Genomic DNA, 14,283 nt, shown 5'->3' on the forward strand with positions numbered 1-14,283 from the left:
TAGCCTGCCGGAGAACCTCTGTATTCAGTGGCATTCATGTTCCTGGTCGGGTCGGATTTTCTGCTAGATTTTGTGGAGCACACAACAAATTATGTGTTTTCTGTCACTGAGGACAAGGTGCCACAGGGGATATTCTAGTGGTATGATTAGGGCTGTTGTGGTGACTATTTCCGCCACACCGGCGGTCACGAGTCATGAGGGCAGTCAACTTCCACGTGACCGGGTAGTCACGGTAATTAATCAATCAAATCAAATGTAAAAAGGGCTTCATAAATACATCAGCCGATATCACAACGTGCTGTACAAAAACCCAGCCTAAAACCCCAAACAGCAAGCAATATAGATGTAGAAGCATTGTAGCTAGGAAAACCTCCCTAGAAAGGCCAGAACCTAGGAGGAAACCTAGAGAGGAACTAAGCTCTGAGGGGTGGCCAGACCTCTTCTGACTGTGCCGGGTGGAGATTATAACAGAACATGGCCAAGATGTTCAAACGTTCATAGATGACCAGCATGGTCAGATAATAATAATCACAGTGGTTGTAGAGGGTGCACCTGAGGAGTAAAGAGAGAGAATAAGAGAGAGCATACTGAAATTCACACAGGATACCGGATAAGACATAAGAAGTACTCCAGATATACAGTGGGGCAAAAAAGTATTTAGTCAGCCACCAATTGTGCAAGTTCTCCCACTTAAAAATATGAGAGGCCTGTAATTTTCATCATAGGTACACTTCAACTATGACAGACAAAATTAGAAAAAATGGTGGAAAATAAGTATTTTGTACGTTTGCTTTGTTAAATTGTATTCTTCATACTATAAAATAATGCCACGGAATTCTAAGCAAATTTAGTTTGTTAAATGAACTATTGTAGCCAACAGCCATATGGCATAGCCAAATCAGGACCTTACATAAGGATGACTCAGAGTATGCAATTCTGTTCTCCTGAAATAGACTACATTTTCTTCATATCATACCTCTTTAGACCTGTCTAAAATAAATAATGGATTTATTGAGGTGGTGTAGGCTATATTATATGGATTTATTAGACTTGTTTAAATGTAGATGTTCCAAATGTCTGCGTCAGTGGCTTGTAGGCTATGTGTGGACGCCAGGAGATGCTAAATGTGTTTATGTTAATTAACTGTCAATTACTGTGAGACCGACAATTATTTGCTTGACAATCACCGGCTGACAAAATGGTGTGACTGCCACAGCCCTAGGTATGATAGCTAGCTAGCTGAGACCATGGCCAACACTTAGCTAGCATAGATATGGCAGACGTGATGGGCAAACGACCTGACCCAGCGGAAACTACTCCTCCTAAGCCATAGAAAGAGAAATTTGGAGAGCAGACAGGCAAAAATGGAAAGTGATAGAGCCACAATCAGAGTAAACCTCGGATTTCCATTTTTACAGTAGAGAGAACTAACGAGTTTAAGGACTTCAATAGTGACCCAGAATTAGCCATTTCTTTGTTGGAAAAGACAATGCTAGGTACAGTGAGGGGGAAAAAAGTATTTGATCCCCTGCTGATTTTGTACGTTTGCCCACTGACAAAGACATGATCAGTCTATAATTTTAATGGTGGGTTTATTTGAACAGTGAGAGACAGAATAACAACAACAAAAATCAGAAAAACGCACCTCTGGATCGAGGTGTACGACAGCTTGTTCCAGTTCCCGCCAATATCCTGCAACTTCGCACAGCCAATGAAGAGGAGTGGGATAACAATCCACAGTCAACAGCCCGATCAACTTTATGTGAAGGAGATGTGTCAAGCTACATGAGGCAAAAGGTGGTCACACCAGATATCGATTTTTTTTCTGATCCACGCTCCTACATTCTTTTTTTATGTGTCTGTGACCAACAGATGCATATCTGTATTCCCAGTCATGTGAAATCCATAGATTAGGGCCTAATGAATTTATTTCAATTGGCTGATTTCCTTATGTGAACTGTAACACTGTAAAATCTTAGAAATGGTTATATGTTGGTTTATATTTTTGTTCAGTATAGTTTATAGAAATAGGTGGGGTTAAGGACTTTGTGGGTGTGGTAACTAGTGATGACCGTGTAGGATGGTAGCTATTTCTTCTGTGGGTTTAAGAAGGGCCGCCACATTGTGATTAACATTTTTCTTCAAGTGGGTGAGGCAGTTTAGGAAGTGGCATTTATTGCCACAAATATATAGTGCCTCAAATATATAGTAGCCTATATTAAATCAATGGTAAAAATGTAGGCTATTATTGGACATAATAATTTTATCATTAACTTAAACTGTAAATGTTTAGATGTAGGCCTATCAATTTTTGTGTAATCTGTATTGGATTATGTCCCCATGTGTGGTTGTATTGTGTTTTTAAATTGGCAAATAAATGAAATCTAGATAAAATCACAACAAATACAAGGTATTTATGGAAACAACAAAACAGCTTGCAGCCTCTGACTGGCTAAAGTAGGCAGAGGGTGGCAGGCCGAATTTGCGATGAGAGAAATCCCTTGCTATTATCTTTCAAATTAATTAACGGCTAAATGGCTGTCCTCTGAGCGGAGGCTTAATACCAGAGATGCAAAAGTGGTCTGCCAAGGGCTTATAGTGGCCCTCTGAATGGGGGCTACCAGCCAGAAATGCAAATCATGTCTTAAGTGGCTAACTTGAATGTATAGCCTTGGGCATTGTGCCAGCGTAAAATAGCATGCAGGGGACATATCTTGTTATCTGGGATGTACTGTACCTTTTTGAGTGGGTTGGTCCTGTTAATCACTCACATTCTAAACATGCATGTTGGTAAAATATCTGCGCACGAACACACCTATGTCCTTGACTATTGTACAACTCTTTCCCTAGGCGATCACATAAAGGTTATAAGTCATATTAAAAACCTGTCAGTTGATCATAGGCGAAACCAGTTATTCCGCTTGCAAACACCCCAGTACAGTAATTCTTCAGACACTCCAGTGGGTGGGGCAGAGGAGACTGTTTAAATAGGTAGAGATGGAAAGTGTTCCTCGTATCACTAGAACAGTGAGCCTTTCGAACCGGAGCACACACAGATGGAAGGTGAGATACTGCTTTTGATATGCTTATCGTTAGGCTTAATGTCTTATGACTATTTTATTTAGACTGCTCAATTTGTCGTCCTGTGACACTACGAGTTTAGTGGTATGATTCTTTGGTGGGTTATGTCACAACTCCGATTTACTCAGCTGTCAAACTGTACTCAGCTGTCAAACTTCAACGCTGCACACCCGTGAGCTCTTGACACCACAATTGAATCAGTGTGCTTTAATAATGCTTGAAATGATGCCAGTGTAAATCTGAATGATTTTATTATCACAACTGAATGATTTGATTATCTGTTTAAAAAAAAAAAAAAAAAAAAATCCTTCTTTTTCTAGATGGAGTTGTTAAATGTGTTATTAGCACTGCTAAGCAAAATTGTCTTCAGATTCGATATCTTATTGAATAGCAAAAAAGGAACACCTTGGTACTTCCGCATTTCGATGTAGTTTCCGATCTCTGCATTTGACTCACATTAAAGTCTTCATTATTCCATTGACAAACGCCCAGTGTGTTTCTTTCCCTCCAGAATTGAGAATCCAATATGTCAACCTGGAACTTCAGGGCAACCAGGAGAGCCACTACACCCAGGGGTTCAGCTCTAAAACCCTGGTGGTGCGGAGAGGAGCACCCTTCAAAATCACCCTGCTCCTGAAGGGACGAGCCTTCAACCCACACACCGACACCCTGATGTTCAGAATCCTCCTAGGTACACTGCGATGCATACTGTTCAAGTCATATTTGTTTTGCCAATAATTGGTTAGGACATTTGTCAGAGCATGGATGATGTATTTAACTCTGTAGAAAGCTTAAGTATACCCATTCATGAGGATTAAGGAGACGATAGTGGTGGTGAGCATTGCGTTATCTGACCCATATTCATTCTTTTTTTCCCAACAGGACAGCTGTACGCAGAGTTCCCCGTTACCTTCTCCAAGCAGAGATCCACCTCCCGATGGAGTGCCTACTTCACCCCCAAAGGCCTGAACCCCAACGCTCCCTCTCTGTACATATCCAGCCCTGCCTCTTCCTCCATAGGGCGCTACAGTGTTCAGCTCCACGTGCTCACACAGCACGGTCAGAAGGGCTACGTGGTGGGAGACTTTGTTCTCCTTTGCAACCCCTGGTGCCACGGTGAGTTAATCTACAGAACGACTTAAACCCGCTCCTATGATTAAATGTATTGATTGTAGCCGGGTTTGGGGTCAAGTCCATTTCGCTTCATAGCAATATAGAAGTGAATAGGAATTCTGATTCAAGACACAAAATGAAATGGAATGTATCCCAACACAGATTGTCCTTGAGTCTAATGCAAACTTGAATCTTGGTTAGATAGGATAATAAGATTTCTGGACATGATAATGGTACACTGCATTAATGCAGTGCCTTTCATCAAAAGTGCTTTACTAAGTGTGATAACATTGGTGATGCATGGCAGCTATTTTGAATCCTCGAAATCCGCAAAACCTCCGTTTTTGCGGTGGAGAGGTAAGGGTTCATATTGGCACATTTCTACATCGATCCATTCTCAAAGTAAGTACAAATTATATAAGATACAAACATGTTTGATGTTAAAGTAATCAAAGTGTTCTCCCTCCAGAGGACGCAGTGTACATTCCCTTCGAAGACCAGAGAGAGGAATATGTAAATAATGACTCTGGTTTATTGTACATGGGGACCCCTAAAAACCTTGAATCAAAACCTTGGTCGTTCGATCAGGTGAGCATCTCCTGACCAGCTGCAAGACATTTTACGATACCATTCACAGTCAATTACCGCATTTTCCAGAGACATCTACAAAAAGGCTGGACATGACAACATACATGACTAAAGATAAATAAAGGAATAAAGGAAAAATCTATTCCATAAACGAATAAATAATGACATAAGTTGACAAAATAATTACAGAAATGAAAAATGTATAACATAGATGAAAACAGTAAATAAATAAATATTCCATTTTGTTTCTCTCTATGCAGTACGAGCCAGAGATTCTGGATATTTGTCTGAAGCTGCTCCAGGTCAGCCCGCAGCACGGCAGGAACTTGCAGAAGGACTACCTAGGCCACTCCGATCCTATCTACCTCAGTAGGGTGGTGTCTGCCATGGTGAGTGACAATGCCTCAGATCCCTCAGATAGTAAATTAATCTCTCATGCTTTATGTGTGGAAATTAGAATAAGAGCTCAGGAGCTCTGGAGCTCACAAAACAGGTCCTGGCTTGAAATGTCTGACAGTCTATAATACTGATAATACGCTCACACAATATGTTTATATTTCAGTTCAAGCAATGAGGTTTGAAGTGAGGTTACGTGATAAGGCCATTAAAAAATATTGTTTCATCTTACCATGTTAACCTTTCTTAAATGATTTCACTCTGAATTGAATAAATGATACTTTGTACTTTAATTTTTGGACTAGACTGTTACAAGGTATTTAAGAAATGTCAAATAAATGGTTACAGAATAAACATGGTTGATCCCTAGAGGGAACATTGGGTAGATAATTGTGTCATTCTCTGTCAGATCAACTGCGAGGACGACCGAGGAGTCCTGAGAGGGAACTGGTTGGGCGATTTCAAGAACGGGGTGAACCCCTCCAAGTGGACAGGAAGTGCGGATATTTTGAGACAGTGGGCCAAGTCCAAGTTCAGCCCAGTGATGTACGGCCAGTGCTGGGTGTTTGCTGCTGTGATGTGCACAGGTAATGAATATGTTGGAAATGTATGTATTGTCAAAATGTTTTATCAATGCATATGGAATAATATCACTACCAGCTGAATTTCTGTATAAGTTCATCATGGCACCATTGTAATGGAATATTTGAACAGGAGTGTCTAATTTATGTTAGGAATATAAAGAGTTAGAAAATCATTGGTCAAATTCTTCATCCTTGTATTTCCATCTCTTCCTAGTCATGAGAGCTCTTGGTATTCCGTCCCGTGTCATCACCAACTTCAACTCAGCCCATGACACCAACGGCAACCTGGTCATCGAGGAGTTTTACTCTGAGACGGGCAAGAAACTACCTCACAGTAAAGACAGCATATGGTAAGCAGATATCTAGTCTACAGCATTACCACACCGTGAATATGAAATATTATTTGTCGATGAAATAATATGAAAGTAGATTATATGATAGATAGCAAAAGTATTTTAAGTAACATGTAAGTAATTGCATGTAAAAATACATCTTTAAAATAAGTCTTTGGTATTAAAATGTGCTTTTTTTGTTCTCCATTTCAGGAATTTCCATGTATGGGTGGAGTGTTGGATGACCCGGCCAGACCTGGGTGCAGGATTTGACGGATGGCAGGTTTTGGATCCAACCCCGCAGGAGAGGAGCGGAGGTCAGAGTCGAAACAGACTGAATAGAAACTCCATAATACAAGTTAGATTAAATAAAACTGAAAGTCCATTCATAAATAACAAAAAACTATTATTTTAGTTTATGATATTCAGACACTGCACTTGTCACAGTCACAAGCCACCGACACTGATAACCAGACAATTTTTTTTATATATATGTCTATTACCTGTTTATATTATTTTTATGACACATTCTATGTCATCCAGACTGGAATCAATCAAAGAGTAAGGCTACTATTGCTTCTAGTTCTAAAGCTCCACCATATATTTCCCCCTCCTAGGAATCTTCTGCTGTGGCCCAGCCCCAGTGAAGGCTATCAGAGACCGGCGTGTGGACCTGGTCTACGACATCCCCTTTGTGTATGCTGAGGTGAATGCTGACGTCCACACGGTCATTGTGAAGCAGGGCCAGGTGCTGAGTTCCAGCACAGACACAGAGAGAGTTGGTTCCCTCATTGTCACCCAGACCATAGGCTCACCAAGGCCCCAGAACATCACAGGGAACTACAAACCCACCAAAGGTGAGTCGAACAGGAAATGATGCCATGAATCAAATGCTCATATCAAATCGGTAAGACTTTGTAGTAACTAATAATAATAAACTATTTGTAGACTATGAATATACACCATACACACACACATGTATATACATATATAAATACAGTGCATTCGGAAAGTATTCAGACCACTTCACTTTTTCCACATTTCAATATATATATATATATTTTTACCCCCTTTTCTCCATAATTTTGTGGTATCCAATTGTTAGTAGTTACTATCTTGTCTCATCGCTACAACTCCCGCACGGGCTCGGGAGAGACTAAGGTCGAAAGCCATGCGTCCTCCGAAACACAACCCAACCAAGCCGCACAGCTTCTTTAACAGAGAGCATCCAACCCGGAAGGAGTCGCTAGTGTGCGATGAGACAAGGATATCCCTACCGGCCAAACCCTCCCTAACCCGGACGACGCTAGGCCTATTGTGCGTCGCCCCACGGACCTCCTGGTCACGGCCGGCTGCGACAGAGCCTGGACGCGAACCCAGAGTCTCTGGTAGCACAGCTAGCACTGCGATGCAGTGCCTTAGACCACTGCGCCACCCGGGAGGCTCTTTTTCCACATTTTGTTGCGATACAGCCTTTAAAATGTATTACATCGTTTTTTTTCCCTCATCAATCTACACACAAAACCCCATAATGACAAAGCAAAAACAGGTATCTAGAAAAACGTAATTATTACATTTACATAAGTATTTAGACCCTTTACTCAGTACTGTGTTGAAGCACCTTTGGCAGCGTTTACAGCAGCGAGTCTTCTTGGGTATGACGCTACAAGCTTGCCACACCTCTATTTGGGGAGTTTCTCACATTCTTCTATGCAGATCCTCTCAAGCTCTTCAGGTTGGATCGGGAGCATTGCTGCACAGCTATTTTCAGGTCTCTCCAGAAATGTTAGATCGAGTTCAAGTCCAGACTCTTTGCGTGGCCACTCAAGGACATTCAGAGTCTTGTCCCGAAACCACTCCTGTGTTGTCTTGGCTGTGTGCTTAGGGTTGTTGTCCTGTTGGAAGGTGAACCTTTGTCCCAGTCTGAGGTCTTGAGTGCTCTGGAGCAGGTTTTCATAAAGGATCTCCCTGTACTTTGCTCCATTAATCTTTCACTCGATCCTGACTGGTCTGCCAGTCCCTGCAGCTGAAAAACATGCTTCACCATCGGGATGGTATTAGCCAGGTGATGAGCAGTACCTGGTTTCCTCCAGACCTGATGCTTGGCATTCAGACCAAATAGTTCCAACTTGGTTTCATCAGACCAGAGAATCCTGTTTCTCATGGTCTGACAGTCCTTTAGGTGCCTTTTTGCAAATTCCAAGCGGGCTGTCATGTGCCTTTCACTGAGGAGTGGCTTCCATCAGGCCTCTCTACCATAAAGGCCTGATTGGTGGAGTGCTGCATAAATGGTTGTCCTTCTGGAAGGTTCTCCCATCTCCAGAGAGGAACTCTGGAGCTCTGTCAGAGTGACCATTAGGTTCTTGGTCACCTCCTTGACCAAGATTGCTCAGTTTGGCTGGGAATCCAGCTCTAGGAAGAGCCTTTGTGGTTCCAAAATGCTTCCATTTAAGAATGATGGAGGCCACTGTGTTCTTGGGAACCTTCAATACTGCAGAAATGTTTTGGTACCTTTGCCCAGATCTGTACCTTGACACAATGCTGTCTCGGAGCTCTACGGACAATTCCTTTGACCTCATGACTTGGTTTTTGCTCTGACATGCACTGTCTACTGTGGGACCTTATATAGACAGGTGTGTGCCTTTCCAAATCATGTCCAATCAATTGAATTTACCACAGGTGGACTCCAATGAAGTTGAAGAAACATCTCAAGGATGATCAATGGAAACAGAATGAACCTGAGCTAAATTTTGAGTATCATAGCAAAGGGTCTGAATACTTATGGAAATAAAATTCATAGGTTTTTTATTTTCAATAAATCTTCGAACATTTTTACTTGTATTTTTTTGTTGTCATTATGGGGTATTGTGTGTAGATTAATGAGGGGGGAACAGATTTAATCCATTTTAGATTAAGGCTGTAAGGTAACAAAATGTGGAAAAAGTGAAGTGGTCTGAATACTTTCCGAATACACTGTCTGTCTGTATGTGTATATATATGTATGTATATTTACTGTATATATATGTGGTATATAAAGGGATTCACCATAACCCTACACTACCTCTCTATACTATGAGTAAAGTAGCCTTTGAGTGGTTGTTATGAATCCATAAAATGATTGTGAATGTTGGTTCAAGAATAGTGATCTCTTTTGAGTCTCAATGTCACAGCATTGTGTTCATACTGTAACGATCGTCTTTATGTCTAAATCCATTTTTGTTTCATATGCAGCAGCCATGTCCTTACACAGATCAAAGAGTGCAAGTAAGTGCTAACTTACTAGCTACATTATTCATTCAGTGTATGAAAAAAATATCACTATTCAACAGTATTTATTACAAGCAAATTCCTATTCCTATTTCCAAATGTCTAACAATGTTTTTTTTTTCTCTCTAGCATTTTCAGGAGAATCAACACATAAGCGAGGTGAGTGTTGATTACTTGATCTTCTATATGGTTCTGTCTGTAATTCCATCTGTCCACAAATTTCATTGACATCATACATTTAATTGAGTAATTGACATCTTACACTTCTTTGAGTCATTGACATAATACGCCTCATTTAATGTGCCATTCATATGTGTCTCATTAGGGTCAACCCGGGGCCTCTCAGTGTCTCTGAGCCTCCTTAAAGTGCCTGTGGCTGGGGAAAACATAACCTTCACAGTCATGGTCACCAACATGGACAGCATCCCCAAGGTGCTGAGGGAGCATGTCAACGCTCAGACCAAGAAGTACAACCGTAGTCCCTCGGGCACCTTCTGGGAGGTCCACAACATCGTCCGGATAGCGCCGCATGAAGGTAGGAAGCTTAACGCATCGATAACGTTAGAATTAGAGCACAATGTCACATGGTTAAGCACCCTAAAGATACTGTACTCCCTCCGTACTGATATATGAAATGAAATGTGTTGTATTTCTTGACATACCTTCTATACCACTTAAAATGAGTACTTTCCCTTCAAATTCTGTCTTTGGTCATATAGAACATTTCAGGGACACCATAGCATTTTGTTGAACCTACCTCATGTATCCACTCATTTGTTCCCCCCTCACTCTTTCTCCCTCGCCCTCGCCCTCCCTCCAGCTAAGGTCATTCATCACCTGATCGACCACGCCCAGTATGAGTCTCTGATGGGAGATGACTTGGTCAACCTGGCTGTGGTCATGGAGGACGAGTCCACTCAGGAGAGAGTCTTGGCCTCAGAGGAGTTCAACGTCACCAGCCCTCAACTCTCCATACAGGTACAGGCATCTCTTCAGAACGTCTCTACACACCAAATGAACTTCACACGGGGGTCTTTGAACAGTCCGTTACACATCTTGCGTCAACACTCAACGCAATTAAGTCCTAGACTAAACAGTATAGCTATGTTTAGACAGTGATGTGCTATGTGAAATAGGTCCACTACTTGTTTTATACCTAAACAAATGGGTCGATAACATCCTGTGTACTATGTGTGCAGACGAAGGACGTAGCTTTAACCTTTTCATTCTTTAGATTGCAGATGAAGACTCCGTCATGCTACACAAGGAGCACACTGCCCTCGTAGTCTTCTGCAACACCTTCTCTGTACCTGTGAGCGGCCTACTAACCGTGACTGGCTCTGGTTTGATCGAGGGGGAAATGCACTCAAGGTAAGGACATGTTCTTTTCGGGTTGAATGTGTTTCCTTCTTTGGCGTCTCATTTCTTACATAAGGGAGTGACGGAAGGCAGTGTAGGCGACTGCTAACAACAACAAAAATGTGGATCCCATTGAGTATTGGCAAAAGCATGTGTAAACACAAGGAGTGGCATAGTCGTACGGTATAAGTCCTTAAATATTTGTATGGTTAGTCAAGGACAGAACGTAACAATGTATAAACTTCCATGGCACTATACGCCAGTATAAGATCATTTGGAGAAACAATTGAAACTCTTATATAAAGGCTGTAACTATGCTGTACATGGTTACTTGGTGCCATGGCAATATGAGCCATGGCAATGTGAGTGATATCCACAGGGGAACTTTACAAGATTTAGAGGCAAAACCACATTCTGTAAACTCTTTGCACTTCAACACGTTCATTATGAGATGTTACGCAGTAGATGAACTTCACTAGATTCAAAGGGACAGTTCACTCAAATGACAAAAAGACACATTGGTTTCCTTACCCTGTAAGCGGTCTATTGACATGGAAAGATAGGTAAACAAAACCAAAGCCTGGATTGCTGCCAGTGTCTTATCTTGTCCATAGACTGCTTACAGGGTGAACTACCCCTTTAATCCCCCTTCCCCTAACCTTCACATGAATAACCAGTCTTGTCAGTTCATATGTTGCGTCATTCAGACCAAATCCCTGACGTAAAAATGCCTTCCTATCTTGCAGGATTCAACTGTTCAAGCCAGGGTGCACTATGGAGAGGAGCTTCACTTTCATTCCGAGGATGGTGGGGAAAAAAATGTTGCAGGCTACTCTAGTCCTCAAAAACAACTCTGCAAAAATTGTAGGCTACAAAATGATCTCCGTGAAGTCAGCTTAGTCATTTTTGCAAGGATTCAGGTGGTGCTAATAAATATAATTGTATTTAAGGTAGGAATTTCATGTACAACTGAAGTATTATATATATTATTTATATTTATGTATTTTTTAAAACTAAAACATGTATTTCTTTCGTTCTCATAATAACTTTCTATGTTGTATGATGTATATGATATAGATTTATTTATTTTAAAATTTTAATGTATGATTGGTAATCACTACTTGAATAGTCACTTATGACTTTACATAAAATTAGGTTTAGTTAGTCAATTGACATTGGCCTTTGAACAAGTTAAAGTTTCTGGAGTTTGTTTCATTTAGTTTGTTTTCAGTTTGTTTCAAGTCTATTGAATTTAGTTCTTATCAAATGAAACTACTTTTTATACAAATCTGTATACAAAGCAGATAAATACATTCTGAGTGACAAAGCTTACAAGTCTACATCTTTGTCCTGTATTGTAGATCACTTAAAGAGAGATTTATTTTCAATAATTGAAACCACATCCTCATTCCCTCAATATCTTCTTAGTATTTCTACAACACAGGTATTTTAATACAGTCATATGTAATAAATATTTTTTTTAACACTTTTTTTTTACCATAACCACATCAGCTAGTCAGTATTTGGATACTTCCTGTGTACTCTCCTGGCTAAATAACCCCAAAACTATAGTGCATAGCTAGGCCTTCTGTAGATGGTTGAAAAACATCATTTGTTATTTGTTTCTAACTCAAATACCCTCACAGTAGCTTGCCATCAATTTACTGGAGAAAATGTGGCGAAATTATAATATCTTATCACACGTGCAGCAGTAGAAAAATACTGGGAAAATCAAAAAATAAACCCATACTACAACGCAACCTCAGTGTGTGTTTTCCTGTCTCCAGCCCTATTTAAAAACAAGGATTGCCCACTCACTAGAAACTTGCTGTGAGATGAAAAACATTGAGACAGTGGACCAAAGTTGTAAATTATATTTGTAACATGGAAAAAATCTAAATATGAGAAAAACATAGTCACATAAAGACAAAAGGTTGAAACGGAAGGACTTGATAAACAGTGATGAGGTATCTTGATAGGCCTACAGTGCCTACTGAAAATCTACATACCCCTTGCACAGTTGTCATATTTTGCTGCCTTAAAATTTTGTCTAAATAAGGTATTAAATTAGTTGTTTTTCCTACAGATCTACACAACCTGCTCCACATTTTCTAAATGAATAATAATAACATGCCTTGCGTATGGTCATCACACACCAGAGTTAATATTTGGTGGAAGCACATTTGGCAACAATTACTGCAGACCTGCCCTGCCGCCAGAACGAATCAGTTGAACGAATCATTTTTGAAACCCCCTAGTTTTATCATTGGAATGTGATACAAAATGAGTGTCACGGACGTCGTTCAAGGAAGACCAAGGTGCAGCGTTGTGAGCATACATTTTCTTTTATTTGGTCAAATGTCACCAACAAAACAAGAAATTACAAAGACGAAGCTTACAAATGGCTATAGTGCCCCTAACAAAGACAACTTCCTACAATGACAAAAGGGAAAAAGGCTGCCTAAGTATGATTCCCAATCAGAGACAACGATAGACAGCTGGCCCTGATTGAGAACCATACCCGGCCAAAACATAGAAAACAGAACATTGAATGCCCACCCAAATCACACCCTGACCAAACCAAATAGAGATATAAAAAGTCTTGACAATGACAATGAGGCAACGGTATGCTTTATGATAATGCGACGCTTCCGAGCGGTCGGGTAGGCTGTTTGGAGTGTGTATCTGACTGGATTAATAAAAAAATATATAGTTACTTCTAAAAACCAAAGTTGCCCCTCTGGTAAAGACCATAGGCTGATCTAGAAGAAAAGAAATGCACATCTATTTAGGCGAGGTGCTGGCTAGCAGAGTAGAAAACTTGAAAATAAAAGAGAGCCGCACACTCTAGGAGCTCAGATGCAAAAATTAAATTACCAACGTTTCGACAGCCAAGCTGTCTTCATCAGAGTGTAAGACCATAGGCTGCTCATGAGTTTCAAGTTTGGGGAAGCTTACAATGTATTCTACAATTTCTACCGGTCTGCGTGCCAGTTCTGATTATTTGCATTTGCAAATTTTTATGGAGACAATAGCATACGCTGAAATCCCAGAGGGGACGGGGGAATATGATCTGTCCCCTCCAATATATCATTGTAAACATAACTATACAATTTCGATAATATTAAGAATACGCAATGGAAGCACTTGTGCTGATTACAGACACTTAATAGCACGTTTTTAAGTTTCAAAAGTTTGCATTCCCCCGCCCCTTTGCCTCACAATGGTTTGATCCACTTGCTTGATGAAAATTGTTAGTTCGGTGCTGCATGTAGCAAGACCGGGACAAGCCTTTAGCGGCCACACGGATGACAGTGGGAATTTATACCAGCTTTTGAAACACAGGGCAGAAGAGGATGATCCCATTTTACTGAAGTGGTTAACAGACCGTACCACAATGTACGCAGGCCCCATCGCACAGAATGAAATTATGAACATCATGGCCAATAGTCATTCGAGGCATCACAGCTGAGATTAGGTCTCTTCCGACTATACAATTTTCAGTAATTGTTGATGGTACTCAATATGTCTCTGGTGCTGAACAGAAGAGTGTCTGCCTGCGT

The 14,283-nt window shown here is 40.7% G+C and overlaps 1 protein-coding gene across 2 annotated transcripts; it reads left to right on the forward strand.

Moving 5' to 3' along the window:
• Window positions 1–2,982: 2,982 nt before the first annotated feature.
• Window positions 2,983–12,480, forward strand: tgm5l (transglutaminase 5, like). 2 transcript variants are annotated; one of them, XM_046312169.1, is made up of 15 exons: window positions 2,983–3,063; window positions 3,593–3,772; window positions 3,964–4,197; window positions 4,664–4,782; window positions 5,043–5,171; window positions 5,588–5,765; window positions 5,977–6,112; window positions 6,308–6,411; window positions 6,712–6,951; window positions 9,326–9,358; window positions 9,491–9,520; window positions 9,687–9,896; window positions 10,182–10,339; window positions 10,596–10,732; window positions 11,467–12,480. In XM_046312169.1, exons 1-15 carry the CDS (start codon window positions 3,057–3,059, stop codon window positions 11,618–11,620), a joined length of 2,049 nt encoding a protein of 682 aa, XP_046168125.1. In that variant the 5' UTR covers window positions 2,983–3,056; the 3' UTR covers window positions 11,621–12,480. The 2 variants fall into 2 exon arrangements, with proteins under 2 accessions (XP_046168125.1, XP_046168127.1); XM_046312171.1 differs by having other exon boundaries at window positions 9,329–9,358.
• Window positions 12,481–14,283: the final 1,803 nt, after the last annotated feature.

Source organism: Oncorhynchus gorbuscha, linkage group LG18 (assembly GCF_021184085.1).
Source record: "Oncorhynchus gorbuscha isolate QuinsamMale2020 ecotype Even-year linkage group LG18, OgorEven_v1.0, whole genome shotgun sequence".
In the NCBI taxonomy this organism is placed as follows: Eukaryota; Metazoa; Chordata; class Actinopteri; order Salmoniformes; family Salmonidae; genus Oncorhynchus; species Oncorhynchus gorbuscha.